This window comes from Epinephelus fuscoguttatus, linkage group LG11 (assembly GCF_011397635.1).
Source record: "Epinephelus fuscoguttatus linkage group LG11, E.fuscoguttatus.final_Chr_v1".
Lineage (NCBI taxonomy): Eukaryota > Metazoa > Chordata > Actinopteri > Perciformes > Serranidae > Epinephelus > Epinephelus fuscoguttatus.
The window spans coordinates 34,456,997-34,477,595 of record NC_064762.1 but is presented as its reverse complement, the minus strand read 5'-3'; the positions used below and the strand labels follow the sequence as shown (position 1 = coordinate 34,477,595).

At 41.8% G+C, this 20,599-nt stretch overlaps 2 protein-coding genes across 2 annotated transcripts in view; one reads left to right on the top strand and one right to left on the bottom strand.

Annotated features, from left to right (window-relative positions):
* Positions 1-1,158: 1,158 nt before the first annotated feature.
* Positions 1,159-14,608, bottom strand: amd1 (adenosylmethionine decarboxylase 1). Its single transcript, XM_049590062.1, has 9 exons — positions 14,293-14,608; positions 8,655-8,741; positions 6,607-6,733; positions 6,370-6,472; positions 6,043-6,085; positions 5,567-5,711; positions 5,282-5,374; positions 4,346-4,501; positions 1,159-4,234 (listed from the first exon to the last, which is right to left on the bottom strand). The coding sequence occupies exons 1-9, from the start codon at positions 14,403-14,405 to the stop codon at positions 4,091-4,093; spliced, it is 1,011 nt and encodes a 336-aa protein (XP_049446019.1). The 5' UTR covers positions 14,406-14,608; the 3' UTR covers positions 1,159-4,090.
* Positions 14,609-15,838: 1,230 nt separating this feature from the next.
* Positions 15,839-20,599, top strand: part of cdk19 (cyclin-dependent kinase 19) — an 85,009-nt gene continuing 80,248 nt past the window's right edge. Inside the window, exon 1 of the mRNA XM_049589878.1 lies at positions 15,839-16,096. Within this exon, the coding sequence (XP_049445835.1) occupies positions 15,969-16,096 (128 nt within the window). The 5' untranslated portion in view covers positions 15,839-15,968. The remainder of the gene's footprint in view (positions 16,097-20,599) is intronic.

Here is a 20,599-nt window from a genome sequence, read left to right as displayed (position 1 = left end):
ATTCTAAAAGTAATTAATAGAGCACTCTGATGTGTTGACGTCACCGACCTGGATATACTTTACATTACGTTTAGGGGAAGGCAACAAGTATTTTCACTTCAAGTCGAATTGCAAGTCTCAAAATTTTATTGAGTCTAGAGTCACAAAATTTTTCACTCGAGTCTGACTTGAGTCCAAGTCATGTGACTGGAGTCCAGTCACCTGGTTTATAATTGTTACTTCTGCACTTAACTTTACTTTAGAACTGAAGATAAATTATTTTTTATTGAGATCTTGTGTTATATTTTAGTCTGGCAACCTGTCCAGGATGTACCCTGCTACTTGCCCAATGTCAGCTAGGATAGGCTCCAGCCCCCCTGCGACCCTCAAGAGGATAAGCGGTCATGGAAAATGAATGAATGAATGAATGAATGAATGTTTTGTTATTATGCTATGTGGTCGTAGACTACTTGGCTCATGATTGCTGCAAATTTCCCTATTGTAGGTCAAAAAGTTGAACTGAATGGTAATGAAACTAGCCTAATAGTGTCCTCCTCCTCAGCTGAGCTGTGACGTTAGCTAGCTCAGTGGTGCTAGCAAAGACGGTAGTAATCTAGTATCTTAGGTGCTAGGTGAGCTAGCAGTAGATGCACACTTTTTTTTGCTGCTTTTAGCCCCACAAGCCACGTACCATCTAGTTCCATTATATTAGAGAAAAGGCAGATATATTTATGACCAATATCTTCGATGCTTGTTAACTCACACCGAAAAAAATCTAGACTGATTAATAGCACTACAGGTAAAAGGAAAACATGTATTTTTGATTTGGGGGTGAACTGTCCCTTTAAGAGGTGATCACTTCACTATTGGCATAATCTCTTAACTTCCTAAACCTTAGCATGTCTGGCTCTGTCTTCTCAAATGGCTTATTGTTCAGGGTGATAATGAATGGAGACGACCTTTAAATTAGAGTGGCGTTTAGAGTAGCTGTATTTTCTTTGCCTTTATTTAATGGTTACTGAGTGACTGCAATAATGGCTTCCACAGTGTTTGATGGTCTTTGATGGTCTACAATGTGAGGTCCTTTAATGTTTTTCCAGTTGGGCCTTTGATTGTGTATCCTTCCCTCTAGATAACAATCTTATCCAAAGCCTTCAAACAAACAAACAACACAGCAGCTGCACAGATAAGTATCTTTTTATTGAGGCATCAAGCTCGTAGCACAGATATATTTAGCACATCTTGACCATCCAAAGAACAGCAAAAGAAAGAATTAGAACAGCAAAGTTTCTCCTTCAGTACACCCTGCAAACACACCCTCTGACCCAGGGGAGACTTTCCTTTCCTCTGGAGAAAAGACTCACAGAGGAAAGGAAAGTGAAAAATAAAACAAAAACATAATTTAAACCATCTTTGAAAAGGTAATCCCATAAACTTCAGAACAAACTGGTTTCACAACAAAACAAACATTTGGACAAAAGGGAAGAGAAAAAAAGATTGGTCCGCAGCAAAAATACAAAATGTTATTTTGTATAAAATCCTATCACCATTCAACTGCAAAAATGCATTTTGAGTTCACTGTATAAAAAAAATAATAGCATAATGATCCACACCAACAAGGCTAAAATGTACTTCATCCAAGAACAGTTAGTGTTAAACTGCAACAGTATTTTTTGAGCAGTTTAAATCCCTAAATTGTGTGAATGCATTAAGGACCTGTAACAGTCATGGCAGATCACCTCGGACATTTGACAGTGAGTTGGAGCAGTTCATGTAAGAGCAGAGTTTGGTCCTCAGGAAAGAAAATTAAACCACTCCAAAAGCCACGATGGACAAACTAGAGGGAAACTATTCCAAGTGTCAACTTCACTACTAGTTCTTACATTAACTCTTCCAACTTTATTTACTGGTCCAAATGGCTCACAGAGAGCCTCAGGTGATGAGTGCGCCGTTAGAGGTGTCGATGCAATCACCGCACATATTTCAAAAGAACAAATTGAAATACACAAAAGGGCTGAAAGCAGGTTGGACTCCCGCTGTGTCTTCTCCAGTTCAAAACTGAAACTGCATTCTCTGGCAGGAGAAGCTTGTGAACGCCACTGAACAGAACGGCAGGCGGAGAAGACCCACATTAGTCTCAAAGCAATAAATAAAGAAACCCAACCTGCTTTCAGCACTTTCCCACAACTCGAAATGAGATTAATACAAATTAACCTGACCCCTAAAAAGAAAAAAAAAAAAGTCCCCACCTATCCAAAACACACCAGGAAACAATTTCAGCTGGTTAAACAAGAGGAAAGTGAAGCACACAGACTCGCTAACGAAAAGGAGGAAGAGACGGCGCTACACTACACTGTCAAGCAACACGGCACTAGTAGTCACATGCACCATAGTGTCACAGGATTTTGCCCCTCGATGAACAAAGGGCATTGATCCAAACAAAAAAAAAAAAAAAAAAAAAAAAAAAGGGAGGGGGGAAAAACTGCTAGGGGAGTCACATTTTCGACCAATTCACTGCAAAAAATGTCTGGGCACAATAAATTTAATAAAATGGCAGTTTTATGCAGCGGTTACATGTGGAATGATCCGGGATCACCCTGGCATGCTCAGACTGGTGGGCCTCTATTGTGCGCTTACAGATTTCTGTATGGGGGCGGAAAGAGACAGAGAGAGGATGGATATTATGCGGGAAAAAGAAAAATGCTTTGCTGGGCAACTAAGCAAAAGTGTCTGATTCATTATTTCCCATTCAGAGAGCGCGGCAGCCAGGAGGGCCGCCTCTCGTCATGTCACGGTTCTGGGGCCAGCTGACAGTCTGACTCTGGCAGGGGGAGACCCGCTGCGAGCCGGACAATGGCTGGTCGGCAGAGGGCATTGTGAGCTCTCTGCGTGTGTGTGTGTGTGTGTGAGGGAAGAGGAGGGTGGGGGCGTTGTGTGCTCCGCTGGAGTCATACATTCAGCTCAAACCCGGTCCAGGCTTTTCTCTAGAGATGCATACATTCGAAAGACGTGAGGCTGCTTTACGCGGCCTGTGCTACATTCAGTTTGAACCACTTCGGGTGAACGTGGAAACTGCAGTGCTCAGTATAACTAGGGGGGATTTTAAGACCCAGAGGCTTCCTATAGATACAGCATGCTGTAAAAAAAAAAAAAAGAAGAAGCTTGGGGGAAACAAAGTGCGCATGTTCAATGTCTTCAATGATTCATACACATATATTTTCCAGGCATACAACTTTAAAAGCCTGTCTATTTGGGGACTGCATGATTGTCGAGGTGGAGGAGGACCGATGAATGAATGCTGGTGGGAGTCGGAAGCCCAGCAAAGCAGACGCCTTTTGCTCAAGTGCATTAACCTTGACCGATGAGCTGCAAACCTTTTGTCCGATAGCACGACATTAAACAGCAAGTATGGCGTTTGTTTTCAAAGGAAACATGTCCTGACGTTGCGACAACAATTAGAATGGCCAAAACGACTTCTACATTCAATGACTTTAGACAAAAAGGTTGGCCTTTTCGTACCATGACTTCACAGGGTTTTAAAGTGCACTCAAAATTGGTAGCGATTCATAAATACCAATCATCAAAATAGAGAGCAAATTCAGTATGGACTGGTTTGGTTGAAGTTTAAATTAAAAACGGACAAGCTGAATGATGATCATTAAGAGGCGGACTGATCTGAGCATGTCAGGGCCCTGGCCTAGTGCGGGCGGAAGCCTTGTCTGTGAGGGATGAGGGGCGAGACCTGCAGGAAGGGACCGTTGTACTGGGCACAGGTGGACAGCCTCAAACAGAGCTTGTTTAATTCCTCTACATGCACTTCAAGATCACAGCAAGAGTGAGCTAGGATATCGAAACAGAGAAAAGAGCTTTCATGCAAGAGATCTAAGTCACAGGTACAACAATGCAAACAACTCAAACTGGAGGTTAAGGTAGGGCTCGCAACCGCGCCAGCACCGGGGGATTCTGGACAACGACAGCAGCAAAAGGGGAGGATGAGGGGAGGGAAGACGGAGGAGGTGAAGGATGAGCTTTCTACTGCGGGTTGAAGCCAGCTGCAGGGAGGGAGCCCCGAGTGGCTGCCTTTTTTACGCCTCTTCTTCATCCTCAACCCTCAGCTCTGCTGGTTCTGCTGGCGGTTCTTGGCGTAGCTTGTGAAGACAAAATTGTAATCGTTGAATTGAGCCAACTGGCGGTCAAGACGCTTGTAGCCCTCCAGTTTCTGGGGAGGAGAAAAGACACTGCGACATTTGGAGCTCTGTGAGGGGGCAAACAAAGGGAGAAAAAAAAAAAAAGAATTTACTCAGTGACAACTTCACTTCATTAAAATCCTTCTGAATGAAAGCAAGCTTAGATTTTAAAAACACACCTGATTGACGAAAAGCGTAGTCACAAATTTTCCTGGCTTGAACACCTCCACCACCTTACTGACCAGATCATCGTACGATGTCTGGGAGAGGTTGGTTTCGAAGCTGACGTAGGAGAACTCTGGCTCCGGGGTGATGTGGATGGTCCAGTAAGTTCCCTGGAGAAGACGACAAGTGGAGCCACGTTACAGAAATGTTTAGAGGAAGATTTCAGCCAGAAAAATCAGTTACTTGCTGTGTGTCACATTGCATTTATGAACAAAACTTTCTCTCGCATGCCTCCACAGTGAACAGTGGGTAAATTCTCATTTCATTGTAGAGCTTGTTTCACTGTAGAGCCCTCTCGCTGTGTTTGCACTACTGCTGCAGGAGTGTGAGCTAAGGGCTAACTGTTAGCATCACATCTAACCCAACAGTTATTGATGGGTTTAATGACAGAGAGGAGCTGTATCAGTGTCAGTGTGAGATTGATGGGACTGTTAAATAACTCGGTAAGAGAGCAGCTCACAGAGAAGGTCCTTCAGCGCTGCAAACGGCAACAACAGCTCGTTGGTGGCGATCAGCTGTTGCCCCACCACCATCAAAAATAGACTCTGATTCAGAACCTACGGTGTTTCCCACAGAACATCGCAACTATTTTTGCTATTTTCACTTTTGCTCCCTCAATTTCACTGCAAAACACAAACATCAATGTGTATTGCATTTTTTTTAAAGAAAAGCTGCCATAAAAATCAGGCATTTTAGGCTGAAGAATGGATGGATGTTTGATCCAGTTTTGCTGCTGTTAAATGTGAACCCCGATTACCTCAATGCACGACGAATGTTCAAATTCAACGAGACAACATAGCGAGTAATTGGTATACAAATTATCATTTTGAAAGTATTCCTTTAAGTGGCTGGCACAACAAAGGCCCCAGATGAAAAAAAGAGACACTCACATCAGCCTTCATTCCATTCATTGAGTATCCACAAGGGTTGAACATTGTGGCATCGATCACAGAACCTGGTATCAGGTCACTAATTCCACTCATCTGCAACGAGACACAGAGGAAACAGTCAACAGCAAATCAACATACACAATGCTTTAACCTTCCATGGCTGCACACGTCTAACTGCGGGCTTAACCAAACACTGCACAAGTCTAAACATGTTCCTGTAACAACACTGGAGGGCCTGTGTGTGTGCAGAGGCCTGCTGAGACAAATAAAGAAACCTCGACTTACACGAGTGACTTCACTTGCAGAAACACCATCTTTCATGTAGAACTGGTCCATAATGGCTGGATCGAGGTCACTCATCAAAACTTCCAGCGTCTGATCCGCATGCTTGTTCTCCCAGTACTCTGGTAAGTCCAGGGTAAACAGGTACCTGTGGGTGACCGGCAGTCAAACATTTTGTTAAAGCTCTAATTAAAATCAGGAAAAAGCATTATTAAGTTTAACATCAGAGAAGGTTCTCACAAGCAGAAATAACCACAGAGCAGACCTGCTGTTTTTACAACACAGAAGGCAAACAGCTGCAGACTTTGGCTGCCTTTTCATTTTCTAGTATTATTATTTATTTGGTGTGTTTTATGCAGAGAGAAATGAGAACATATTTCAAGGATAACATCAGTGGGCATAATTCATAATAATTTCTACTACAAAAAGATCCATGGATGTCAACAACATTGTTAAGAATGGGAAAGTGGTATGCTTACCAGCAGTCGGAGTTCAAACGTCCCATACAGTAGGCTGCACCATCTGGAAGAAGCAAAAAGGAAGAGCTTTGTTGTTAGCTGCCCTTATGGTTACCATTCACATGACACAATCCCAACTATGGGATTGCATGCATCACCCCCCCCCCCCCCCCCAAATTTTAGAGCCTGATGCAACTTCTGCCCTCCTCGTCACACAACAACAGATATGCTAGAGGCACTGTGCCATTTTGGTTTCTCTAAAACGCATTATTTTCAGAGCATTTTTTCAGGTGGGAAAAAGAGGGTAGACAACAAAGACAGGTAGTGCTAAGATTCTGTGTTACGTACTTGGGAAAATCTGGCTGAGAAAGTCTACTTCCTCCTGGAAGTTTCGATGAGGGAACTCTTGATGGGTTGGCTTCATAAAGTTCTTGCGGGAGTAAAAGAAATTCTGCAAAAAAGAAGCATATAAAAAGTGTGAGAGATGAAGAGGCACAGGCATCAGATAAAAGCTACAAAAATTTTCACTTTCAGTTTCTGAATGTCAGTTTTTACATGAACTCAAACGCTGTGTGTGTGTCCTACCTCGATGGCATCAAAACCACAGTACTCCCTGGCGAGTTCCAGCAGAGGCACCAGTGCTTGCAGTAAGAGGGTGGTTCCGCATGTCTTCAAAATGAAACGTCTCTTGGAGACAAACATGCTACTCTCACTGAGGGGAAAAAAGAAGTACAAGAGAGGCGTAAAACATCTGTTCCAGCTGTTTAATTTCATATACAAGTGATCAGGGTTGGAAATCAACTTTTTAGATTGCCTTTTTACATTTTTTAGCTGGTGAGTGAAACAAATCTAGCAGTATTAGGATGATGGTTTGTACCAATTTCCAACCCTGCAAGTAATTATTAAACAGTAGGTTTAGTATTTTTCACCCTGGACCTATTTCCCCATGCTTGAGTGTCTGACTAATGGGAACAAATTTTTTTGAAAATGGTCTGGCAGGGGCGAAACAGGCTGCAAGACTACCATTCAGGGCCTGTTTGCACTGTCAGTATAGGGCCACTATAAGTGCTTGTTTTTGCCATTGACAGGCTCAGGTTGTTATTATGGGTTTCAGATAACGACATGGAAAGGATCCCTACAGAGATAAACCTTTTTGTTAAAGAGTAATATCCTTTTTGTTTAACCTGAAACAGCCCTGAAATCACAATCGCCAAATCCACCAGACTCCATTTAAAAAAACATTAATTTTAGCATTTATACAGACAGCATATTTCTGCATCCAAGTGGGTGAATTAAGGGTTTATTCTAACCAAACCAGACTTGGTAATTGTTGAAACAGTGAAAAGACTAACCAAGTAGGTTTTTGAGAGTCTTGAGTTTGTTTCCATCAACTTCCAATAAAGTACGTTTTAAGATAATAAAATCACTCTTTATTTGAATGGAGTCTGGTGGGTTTGGTGATGGTGACTTCAGGGCTGATTCTGGTTAAAAACAAAAAAACAAAAAACAAAACACAAGGATCTTGCTCTTTAACAAAAAGGTCTGTCTCTACAAAGATCCCTTCTATATTGTTGTCAGATACTTGTAATAATAATCTGAGCCCATCAGTGGCAAAAACAAGCACTTTAATGGTCGTACATTTACGTTGCGAGCATGCTCCAAGTGTTTACATTGCAGTTTGTTTCGCTGTTGTCGTCATCTTGTTCAATACTGGACCGATTTCAAAAATAGTTACTTAACACAAAAATAAAATAGGGTCCAAGTTGGAAAATATCAAACTCATCCTTTAACTGGTGATTCTCCTTCCACTCATACTGCACTCATCACCACTAAGCTTACGTAACAGTCCTAATTCAAGACAGGGACACACTGCCAGCATTTGTTTTGTTGTTGGACTGTTTTTTTCCTTTCCTGTGCAGCTAAATTTGTCATGCATGGTGCCAAGATTTTCAAGATTAGGAGGTAAATCCCCACTTACAAACATTAAGCATTTATGCACATGTAAAAACATGAATTTTCAGGAAATGGATAGATCACTTGTAAACAAAGATCTTAGTAAAGTTTGTTTCAACTTGTCTCAGAGACTTGAAACACATGGCACCCATAATTACAAGCACAGTTCCCTTGAGCAATTTTAAAAGCGTTGTTGCATAACTTGGCTCCATGTGGGAATTCCCACCCATCTGATTCCAACGCTGCTTTAAATTAACACAACTCCAACTTCACTGCTTATGTAGTTCGTAGTATACTGATTGCAGTCTGTTTAAACTGGAGGAGAGGAACAAGATCTCATCACACGATTGCAGCGGTTTTGAGCGTGATAACAAAGAGTTAAACACTTCCTGGTTGCCATGACAATTTCTTTAACTTGCTATACTTGTTTGATTCTTAAACATTACTACAGCAGAAGGCCCATCAGCCTTAGTGTGTTAAAGCAAGGTGTCCTTATAGCATATACAGTGAAGGCTGTGCAGCACGTAATACATGTGCCCATGACTGCATGTCATCACCTGAACAAGAGACTGTGCTGTCAATGGCAAGCGGCTTACAGGTGACCGCTGTCTAATCCTGCCTGCCTTCTAATCAGTGGTAAAACAGAGAGGACGTACTGTAAATAAAGACCCAGCACTCACCTGAGTATATAAGCTTCCTGCTTGTCAGACTTTGTCACACTCACGATCAAACAATGCACATTCTCCAAAAGTTTGTCCCACTCAAACCTAGAAAAAAAAGGAATGAAAAGCAACAATTAGCACTCTGACATACATTAAAAATATTTAATTGATTTGTTTTTAATTTGGCAGTGAAGAAAATTTAGAATTTTCCCCACACACGGGAAAAAGAAGCAGAGTTGTTTTGACTGTTTTTATAAAGGAAGGCATACAGTGTACAGCAATGCCCTGCAGGGTAAGTCACAACAGGGAGGGAGGGATTCAGTGTCAGTTTATTCAGATATTCAGGGGAATATCAAGAAACAAACAAACAATCTCAAAGAGATTTGGACTAGACCCCTCTGTAGTTTATCTACTGAAATACAGCAAATTTATTCATTTGACTCGATTCATTCACTGTCCATAAGGAGGGTGGTTATTACAATTACAGCCTGCTGTGTGAAATCACCAAAGAAGAAATGGTTCACACTAACAGGAATAAGAACACTGGCTACGTGCAGGAAAGCTGCAGGGTACTGTGGAATTGGGTTGCTCGGATGTTGGCTCTAGTTCAGACTGAAATCATAGGCTGTGGCAGGCGACACTGCCAGGCCAGCACTCTCCACGACAACAGGAACCGCCTCCTACTCCCACCACCACTCAAAGACAGCTGCAGTGCAAATGCAGCTGCGTCACGTTCTCATTACAACCTTGGAAGGGCGGCCTGGACCCATTCAGAGCCTTCAGTAGGAAGCAAAGCACAGCATGGGCTGGTGGACAGAGGCCGACAACGCTCAATGGAGAATTTACCAGCAGCCAATGTTGCATAGTTCACCCCCTGAGAGATGGACAGGGCTGCATGAATCTTTTCTGGGGAAACCTCTGAACTAGAAATGTGCCTCAGTAGTGACTAACTAGACAGTCAGCACCAAGCCTCTGACAGGTGGTGACAGCTCTGGTCAGGAAGCAAGTGTGAACAGTATTTAGTCATGTACCCGCTGAGTACTAGTAAAATTACAGAGCTTCTCATCAAGCTGTTAATGCATTTTAAACTTGCCTTTAAAAAAACAGAATGACAGAACTGAGGGGGGAATAAAGCTAGATATCAAAATAGTTTTCAACCATTGCTATGGAGATAATCAAATATCACAGTTTTCTATGCCAAATACCTCACTGTTGATATTGTAGTGTTGACTATTGGTGCTTTCACAAAGTACTTAGACAGTTAGGTTTTTGATTAATAATCATCAGTTATGGTAAAATAATGACTATGTAAACGGCAAAAATAGAAGAGCCAGAAGAGTCTGCAAGTTAAGAAAAGTACATTATTTTACTGCTATGATATTGTGCCCCCATTTCTGAATTCACAATAAAAATCAGTTTACTCACACTTGGAATTTATTATCTGTACTTTAAAATGAATAAAAAGGAGCTAGAGTGCATAAAAAAGCTTTAAAAACAAGAGCTTGTTAATGAATTGTGGCAAGGCAGGATCCCCTGGACCCCTGACACAGGTCCAGGCTAAGTCCCAGCGTTCTCAGCTCCTAGAAACTGGCCCCTAGACTCCCGTCATTTTGCAAAGGTGGCACCCAGGAAGCAAGTTAAGTATCCCTGCTTTAATATGATACAGCCTTTACAACCAGGAAAACGCGACACTTACAATAATATGACATCAAAAATCTAAGACACCATTTCGTCTCATTTCACAGTATCAACATAACATCAATATATTGCCGAGCCCTACTTAGCAAATACATTAAGCCTTACTCTTACAAGCCTCTACTTGACCCGAAATACCAAAATATTAGCAGAAAATAATAAAAATACAACAATTCTGGGGGATTCAAGTGACCAGGTAATTTTTTTTTGACCTGGACAGCACGCTATAACTACAAGTCCCCTCTGCAAGTCTGGTTTGTGACCCATGTTGCATGGCAGCCCTGCTTTATCCACATAGCAACCCAAAACAATTACTGCATGGGAATAACACATATAAGCACCAGTGAAATCAAATGTTACTGCTGTTTGATAAATTAGACTAAAAAAATCTTGCCATATCACTTTGAGCATATCGGCATAACAATCACTGACAGACATGCAAATGCATTTACCCAGCGGCCTCTTGCTTAAAGGGGCTCTATGCAAAATTCAGAGTTGTCTGCACACAGTTCTCAACATGGAGGTGGCTCACTCTCTACTCAGGGCATCATTACTCCACTATCTTCACACAACAAACAGTAGTTTGATGCTATTTTAATGCTCTGATTGTTGCATACAGAACCTTTAAAACTTGTCTAGCATTTGGATGAAACCACAACTGTAACATCTGACATCTCCTGAGCTGCTGAGTGACACGTAAACACCTCATGATAAGCAGCACACACACCAAGCTTTGGGAAGAGTTCATACAGATGACTGAGAGACAAACAATGTGTCAGTGCTACAAAATGTCTCATACCAGGAATAAACCACACACTGTACAACACCAGCAGCTACACTGCCTGCATGTTATGAGCCTCCAAATCTAATTTGCTCCCCACAAAGAATAACATGATGCAATAATCAGGTCATGCAGCAGGCTAAACGCCAACAAGCTAACTTCACAGCCCTAAACCATCTTCCTTCTCTACCACTGACAGATCAGTGTGCCTACTGCTCAACACTTTGCCCAATTCATCACAGCCCATACACTGTGCAATTAGGATATGTCTTGTTTTTATTATTGTGCAGATATCTTAGCACACTGCCATTAAAACTACAGTACAGGATAAGAACCAGAGGGGTTATCTGATAGTGAATTGTGACTTGGCACATGTTTACCATCTGCTGCTGTTTGTGACAACAGTAAACCATATAGCCTCTTTGCTTTTTCAACTTACAATTAGCTTATGTAGAATTAAGCCCAATACTGTGCCAGGCTGAGAAGAATTACAGACCTCTCGAGTGTTTGACCTCTATGGGTCAAACTATGATTATGTGGAACAAATTTGCCAGGGAAAATGTACCACACTTAAACCTAGTACAGAGAATTCGTATAATTTGTCTTGCCCTTATCGTGTGTTTATTATGAGTTTTAATCAACTTAACAGGCTGCCCTTTTAGCCGGTAAAACAAAGGACAAACCCCACTGGTAGGACAGTTAGACAATTTGATGATTCAGTTCGTTTTGACTTGATGACATCAGAGCTGTTCCAACATGTCGGCCTCCCAGCCTCATACCAAGGGGACAACGTTACTGAAGACCTGGGTCAGCTCCCGTTTCAGTGTGAAATGTACACCGTGGGCTATTTCTGGTCGCTCAGCAGGATCAGATTTTCCTCAAAGAAAGAGCGGTCTCTAGGAAATGGACCGCATTAAGATACTACCACAGTTTCCATCCATACCTGACGGACATGTCTTACCACTGTGACAGATTCTTGTAATACTGGCTACTTTGGTCGATAAACAAAAACAAAACAATCCAAAGATTGGACAGCAAAAGAGAGGGCTGGTAACATAAAATAAATATCATTAGATAAATTCAAGATGCCTTGACAAACACTTGGCTGCAGAGCCATGAGGATGGCGAAGGCCACATTCTGAAGTGAGCAGAAGTGATAACTTTATCTGGCCTTCAGGAGTAGCTGCTTGACAATCACTAGAAGCAGACTGTAATCTGTCGTAGAGCCCTGAGGAAGGACAGGGGTGGTAATGTGAGCGAGCTCCACATTTGTGAATCAGATGCCCTTGTGGACTTATTTGGACATTGGCTGACGTCCAGCGAGCCTGATCCACTGACAGTGTCCCTCTGAGCCGTTAATCTGCCCTCTGGCTGTAAATTAATGCCAGTCCTCATTCACCCAACCGGCCACACACACTTTTCTTAAACCGACCTCTGTGGTCTGGTTAACGACCACAAAAGTCACTCATATCGCCAGCAGATTGAGCCTTGAACCTTGCCACGGGCCATTCACTTAGTACTGCGATAACATGTAGTGTCAAGCATCTTCAAATAAGGATAAACCCTAAAAAAAAAAAAAAAAAAAAACTTATCTGCTGAACTAAACAGATAATGTAGGTGAAACAGGATCTAGGGTGATGATTTCTAATCACCTGTTGTCATCGGAAATTATTCAGTGAGCACTACTGACACACATCCAGTTGCTCACACTTAAGAATGAACACCAGTCCTGGCCAAACCACCTAACTCCATTTAATATATCCTGACTTTGCTCTACTTGGCACAAGCTCCTCAGTGAAGCACAATGGATTTTATAGTGCTCAACAAAAGGTCAACAGCCTTTTCCAACCATTCACATCCATTTCTTGGAATGTCCCATCGCCCAGACACCCTTTTCTTTGAATGCAACCAAGTGCCTCCAAGCAAATCACACTCGAAAGATCCTCTAACCAATCACAGGAGCTGGGAGGAGAGTGGCTACATGGCTGGGAACGTGACCATAACCTGGACTACACGTTATTTTCAGTGGCACCTACAGCATGTCTTGGGGCTGCCAGGAAGTGAATGACTGTCTGCAGAGAGGGCTGAACATTAAAATCATCACATTCCCATCAGTCATGGGATCATAACCCATAATAGTCCCTGGTGACTCAGAGTGTATAATCATAGTGCTGGAATTTGTGATAGGGAGCATTTGAGATCTAGTCTTCCCTGCAACTACCTTTCGTTTTATTGCAAAACAAATGCCACCCGGTAGACTATAAAGTAGCGTGAGTGACTTTTATGGGCGTCCTGTCGGTTGCCAGTGTCGCTGCAACACGCGGTGACGACGGGCGACCACATGCTTAACATCTTCAGTGAGGCCCCCATCCTTGTTGAATGACGCAGAAAGAAATAACCTCCCCATTTGCAGCAAAACAAACACACAACACATTTTTGTCAAACCCCGTTGAACTATGTAAAACAAGTAGCGTAGTATGTGTTAGCATTTTGAAGTAATGTAATCAAACGACGTCCCAACACCAATGCGGTGGAAATAAAACGCGTGCGCACCATAGGGGAGGAAAAAAAGATTCAGCCCGCCTAATGTCGGCCCCAAAGTGAACAGACAAATAATGAAAGTAAGTTGAAGACTCGTTTGAATTATACAGCCATACGAGCACGAAAACAGAAGGCGGTTGAATATTTGTGTAACGTAATTATGTCCCGTGAACTAGCTAGTTAGCAAGCTGTTAGCTACAAACAGGCTGACAACTTGCTGTATAGACGGCCTTAAAATAATAACCCATTCATCAACCGCTTATCATAGCGCCTGAGCTATAATGCTAAAATGTTAATTGCCATGTATTTTCTCGCTGGAGAATGAATGACTCAGCTTGGAAGTGCCACTGTTGGAAAGGGGGAGGTGGTCATTTTCGAGTCACGGTGTTAGCTAGCTCCCTGGTGGTAGGCTCTTGTGTCAGAATTTGCTTCCCAACCTAGCTTGCTAACTGAGTTTGAACTGTTTATAACAGCGAGGAAATTAGCTCTGGAAAACTAGATTTCACCGTATATAAGCTGGTTACATGTCAGGAATGAATAGCGGAAACGAAGCCAAGCATGTGGCCGGCGTTTGAGGCGACGCTTCCACACGCTGCCGAGAACTGACACGCCACCCGAGACATTTCAGAGGACACAAACCTTGGGATGGTACGGAGGTCCCCGGTTCCTTTGGTCTCATCCTGTCGAGAGAACCACACCTCCAACAGCTTCTCGGTCCCCTCGAAGAAATGTGCACCGTTATCTTCCATCATGAGACAACAGACTCCCAACAAAAAAAATATTAAATTTCGGTTGTAACGTTTACAACTTAATTAATCCTTCTTCGAGCAGTTATAATTTATTGAGGTACAGTCCTTTAAGCAATCCTGGTGTTGATTTTCTTGAGTTACCGTCTTCCCTTTAGCAGAGAATACCGTTAGCGAGTGCTAGCTAATATCGCCGGCCATACTGTGTAGAGCACTGTATGGAGATGGCGCGGTGACTTTATGTGCAAGCAGCCCTTACGTCAGTTTTGCGTCGAGCCAATCAGATCACAGCCCTCTGGCTTCTGTTGTGTGATTGGTTCAGAGCCTTATCACTCTTTGTAAAAACAGGGTTTCCTCACGTGACGTTATATTTTTTTTTTACAGACTGCACAGAGCATGCCTTGGCTCTGTACTAACATGAGAACACAGCAGCCTAAATTACATTTAAGATTTATATTATATATATATTTGACCGTAGGTGGTGTTCATTTAAATCCCTATTTGAAAACGTGGGACTATTTTACTTATTAATTGCACAAATATATTTTAGAGCTTCAATATGCTTAGGCAGATTTCTATGTATACTAAGTGCTTCTCTGACATATGTTTGCTTGTAAGCATGGATTACACGCCAGGATATTTATTCCTGTCACGTCTGTATCGTTGCATGACCGTGTATTAATTTATTTATTTTTACTCCGTGTTGACATAAACACACAAATTTGACTCCGAATTAAAATTACAAAATAAATAATATTACCACACGTGGAATGGAAATATCTATTTGTAAACTAAACATGTTATTCCGATTGCAGTTGAGAAAATTTATAATGTGAATTTGTGATATTTTTAGCATTACATTGTACTAGCTATTGTAACTGCATACCTCTAAAAGTTACTCCATATAGCAAGCTTTTTTTTTAAAGGACATGGCAAATATTTGTGTTAGATCTTGCTTTGGCAATTACCATTCGTTGTTATAAAAATAATTAAATGAAGGAGTCAAAGGGGTAGTAGCAATTTTCGTGTGTTAATTTCAACCTTATTTGACAATAAAACAAAACAGTATTTTCAGAGGAACTTTTATTTATATTTTTCCACATGTATTTGTTGTATTACCTTTATAATAATGTGTACATATGCTATGAAATTAATGTCATTAACAGTTCAGGGGTCATGCAAATATTTTTAGATATCTATAAAAAACTATCAAACACATACTTCCGACCAACAGCCTTGCTTGTGCACTATGAAAATATACAAACCACTGTTCATAGCGTTCATGAGTACGCAAAGTGCAACAAACCGCAGCGAGAAACGCGGGTTGTAGTTTCCCACATCTCCGCTCATGAGCCAGAGAGCCGCGGCGCCTGCTCCAAAGAACTACCTTACCCAGCGAGCCCCGCGCGCCAATTAGAAACGTCAACGAGCCAGTGAACATTAAGCGGAGCAGACCAAAATCCCAAACAAGGAAATGGTGGGGGAATAAAACGACCAGATTATTTAATTAATGCATGTAATAATTAATATTTTATTTTATTGTAAATTAAGACGTATTTATGGGTTAAAATGGATTACGACTTCAAAACAAAGCTGGCGGCCGAGAGAGAGAGAGTAGAAGATCTGTTCGAATATGAAGGTTGCAAAGTGGGTCGAGGCACCTACGGGCACGTTTATAAAGCTAAGCGCAAAGACGGGTAAGATAACCGTGAACGTTATTGTTTATACTGACATGAAGCTGACTGTGGGCTGCATTTTCTCTAGACACCTTGGTCGTGTGTTAAACGGGGCGTTAGATTTGAACCTCCCCGAAGCGATAACCCGTGTCTCTGTGTTTTTGTTTTCATGTAACGCACTCACTCACTCACCAACGGTCCCCCCCTTCCCCCCCTCCCCTCTCCCACCTCCTCCTCCTCTTCCCCACCCCCCCAAAACAACACAGCAAAGCAGCGGTGCTGTTTATTTTATTTTGACAAGTGTCGTCTTTATGGTGAAGACAGCCTGCCCTTAATGTATCTAAACGCACTGGTACCGTCATTCAGCGCGGTAGTGACATTTCAACGTCTCTTCGCGGCCAAGCTACTCCCCCCATTTGTAACACCGTGTGTGCACTGCCAAACTTTTTTTAGACTCCACACTTGTATGTAATCTGATTGCTATTCTGCTTTATTTCTTTACACTGACACTGTCAGGCATGTGACGGTGCAATGCACGTGTGAATGCAATGTATATACCAGCAACAGGAAGATGGACAGATATGCTCTCACATTTCTCTTCTACTATGCCAGCAGTGTCAATATTTGTTGCTACAGTAGCCAACTGGCAAATTCCCAGTCGACGATAATACTTGACAGTGAAGTTTTATTATAATAGAAATGTGTTTAATACTGACATTTGCCTAAAAGTAAGGTTAATCACTCTGGCCTGTCTGATTGGAGTAAATTGAATGCAAGCAGTGCTGGCACCATGGCAGCACTGCAAGTTGGCACCACCGTGCATGAGGAGGTGCTTAATTTTATTCCTTTCTCATTTTAAAATGTATATCTAAGGTTTTTTGGTTGCTGGTCAAACAAAGTAAGAAGTCTGTTGTGATGCACTGATCCCACATTCTAGATTGGTTTTGGTGCCTAATGTGACCTTTTTACAGGGATCAGGTAGTGGCCAGATGCGACCAATCCACATCCAGTCTTTGTCACTGTTATAAAAATGTAACTATAAAATGTTGTTAAAAAATTGTCAATACAATTTTGACAGGGACTGGGTATTGGCCAGATATGACTGTTGACCTAATGTGATTAAGGAAGTTACACATAGTTACAGCCTCATGATGCCTTATACATAGGATAGTGTGTAAGGTAACATAAAAGAGAAAAAGAAAAGCACCGGGGTTGGAATAAACTTTAATCGACCAGACACTCATTAGATTACCATTGTTTTTTGGGCAGGTGAATAAAGAAAATCTAGCACCAGCCTTTGGCTAGTGGCTAGTGCTAGTTTCCAACCCTGAATTCAGCACTCAGTATTAGTCAAAAACCTGTGTTTAACTTTTTGTACCAGGAGAGAAAACGTGGGATTGGTTCAGCCATAAATTTGTAATTTGCATTTCATATCGTTGGCGTTCTACAGTAACCAGCATGACTCTTTCTCTGATAAGCCCTTCCTCTGTTCATCATTGACTCATCGGGTTGTAAAGCTGAGTCAAGGCTGCAGGCGGTGTCTTATCGTAGTCGCCTCTACACCATCGGATAATAGAGAGTTGGATGTGAGGTCAGGAGGTGAACACAGGCAGGTCATAGGCACTAATACCTGAGAGCTTGTTTAATGCTGTGAGGTAATGACATCCTGCAGGGGTATTAGAGATTCCATTGTGGGGATTCAGGCATGTAGTGTGTGGAGGCACTTCCTTAAAACTATATGGAACAAATTAAAGAAGAAATATGGCTGTTTCATGCAGGTGTTGTGAAACCTCTGTGCATTTAAATGCAGGACACTGCAGGTATTCATTTGTTCGGAATAGCCCAGTGCATTGATGGTAATACGGAGTCTTATGATGTGTTATCGAAGCAGATAAAGTACAGGTTGATAATGGAGTGCAGCCATCAATTTATTTACCACACCTGTGCTTTTCCTGCCGCGACAGGTCAAAATGTCTGCTGTGAAAAAGGTCGTCACTAACAGAGTTGATATTTTATACATAAAAGCCATCGAGAGATCAACTTGTTCAATTTAAAGTGACTGTAGTTCATCAGTAAGCACTGTGCGCAGTTTGAAAAGGAACACAGGATTGACTCCAGAAATAAAAACCTCACTTTGACTGCAGGGATAAGATTTTATTTTTTGTTTTGAAAAGCAGTAGCCTTGACAACTACATTGCTTCACCTAAATACCATGATACAATACTACAGCTTGTAAAATGTAATACTGTGGGGTTTTTCTGTCTTTGGAAAGATAAACTATACAACTATAAGTGGAATATGGAGAGCTGCTGCCATCGGCCTGCGCTTCAGCCTGGATTGTATTCTCTGTAGAGCTGTAGGCGAGGCCCTGGGGATGGAGGGCATTGCATATTCCCACTAAACGTAACCTGTAAGGCTTATTTAAGTGAAAACTGTAAGGCAGCAAACCACTTTCTGTCCCTAGTGTATAAAGTTATGGAAATGAATTATCACACATGCATGTTTTTTAATGTTTGCTGGCTTCACACCTACGGCTGAAGGAATATGCAGCTTTTGCCAGTTTGTCCCAGCTGGCAGGAAAAGGAGAAGTGTGCCCTTGACAAGGTGTGAAGATGTATTGTCAGTTTGTTGAAGAAGAAGATGGAGTTTCTCCATATGCATGCAGTCTGGTATTGTGTCTCTGTAGTAGGGCTGGGTATTGTTTAAAAATCACGATACCAGTACTGTTACCAGTTCCCTTACAGTGATACTGATATGATACCTTTTTCTTACTTTATTCGATACCCATTATGTAAAGACAAGCATTCAGTTGCATAAAATACCTCTAGATACCATAGGCGTGTTGTACGGTCATACATTTGAACATATTGGTGGCGCTGAACTGCCAGTTCCATCAAATATACTGCACTTGATTTCACCAGACCACAGACTAGTGTACAAAAAGGATCAAATACAGGTATCGTTTGGCTGGAGAAGTTTGGATTCAACTTGGCTTTGAGTTATTTTGTTTGACACCTTAAAGTAACAAGTATAGATATATATATATATGTATAAGTGAGGACGAAGCACCAGTGCAACTTATTCAGTAGTTTGTATGACATCTTTGGCATTAGGGCCCCAACTGGGTAAGGCTCGGACATACTTTCAGTGTTGAACATCCCTAGACAGCCGTAGTCACGCAGATGCACACTTGGCTCTGTTGATAGCACATTTGAGGGTCTGCTGCTGACATTAGGTGAAAGGGAAACCAAGAAGATGCTGCTGGGTCTGGAGTGAATGTCTGTCAAACATCCAACAACTGTGATGAGGCAGCTGGGGCTGGCTTTACCGTAGTGTTTTGGAGTGGACTGGAGTGTCGAACAAGATATTGGAACATGTACAGTCTGCGTGGTCACAAAAAATGGGCTGCATGCGGACATGGGTGGATGTCGACATTTACGTCATGTGGATCAAAGCGGTACCCTTGCAGGCACCTGTACATGGAAAAACATGATTTGGCACTTAGTTTAAGATTAGGAATAGAATCATGGTTGGGCATCGTCACGTTACGTGCTTAATGAAACAAGATGTAACTTGACGTACGTGACTTCAAATAACTCATGGTTGACATTTCGTTTCACATGGGAAACAAACACCGGTCTCCTGGGTCAAAGTCCTGTGTTTGTGATTGTTTGCGACTTTGTCCCTCTCTACGTCACCTTACTTCTCCTTTTGCTTCCGTCATATGAAGGAGGACAGTGCATAGGTCACGTGATCACATCCTCCTGGATTACAACTGTCATTTCATTACTTTTTTTGTTTTGCATGAGAACAGCCTGGCCAGTGTATCTCTTTGCTGCAGACACAAGTGTTCTAAATTCAACTAGTAAAGTATACTACCTTGTTACAACTTCATCAGGAGACTTGTCTTCATCTGAATAAAAAAAGATGGCGAAATGCTATTTCGTCTTTTTGTAAGTGTTGAAAACACAGCAAATATGGTCCAAATGCATTCCAAGCAGTCTCTCAGTGGGTCTTGATAAATGCATTAATTGGAGATGATACCAACACTTGGGGTTAATACATCAAATCACATCTGTTTGCTCATAGTGTTATTATTTGAATTTAGCAAGGGGCATTTAAGAATAATTTTACTGATAACCCTGAATTATGAAATGCAGCGCTCACACTGCAGAATGAATGGCTGACTCTACAGGGTACGACCACTTTAATTGCTTTAATAGTATTTTCAAATTTAGTCACTCTCAATTCAGTTTGAATTTTTCTATCCATGTGTTATATTAGGTCTACTACGGCTGTACTATAATAAAGCACAAAACGTTGGGTTGTCTGTTCAGGTCCAAAGTAAACTTTGTTTAGACGTTTGCAGTGCTGCTTGTCTCTGGTGGTTTTTTAAGCATAGGTTTATGGTGCTGGCATTGCATAGTGCTCACCAAGAGCCAGTCACCAGTGCTTCCGCAGACCACAGGGTTCCAAATTTTGAGAGAGACATGAATGGACCACATACAAACCGCAGTGACGTCA

What these genes read in the sequence shown, in the direction of transcription:
- amd1 (XM_049590062.1), bottom strand. Translation starts at nt 14,405, where the DNA reads ATGATGGAAGATAACGGTGCACATTTCTTCGAGGGGACCGAGAAGCTG. An exon ending in CAGGAAGCTTATATACTCAG is followed by an intron (nt 6,734 to 8,654) that starts GTGAGTGCTGGG and finishes TTTTCCCCTCAG; the next exon opens with TGAGAGTAGCATGTTTGTCT. An exon ending in TCTCAGCCAGATTTTCCCAA is followed by an intron (nt 6,086 to 6,369) that starts GTACGTAACACA and finishes TGCTTCTTCCAG; the next exon opens with ATGGTGCAGCCTACTGTATG.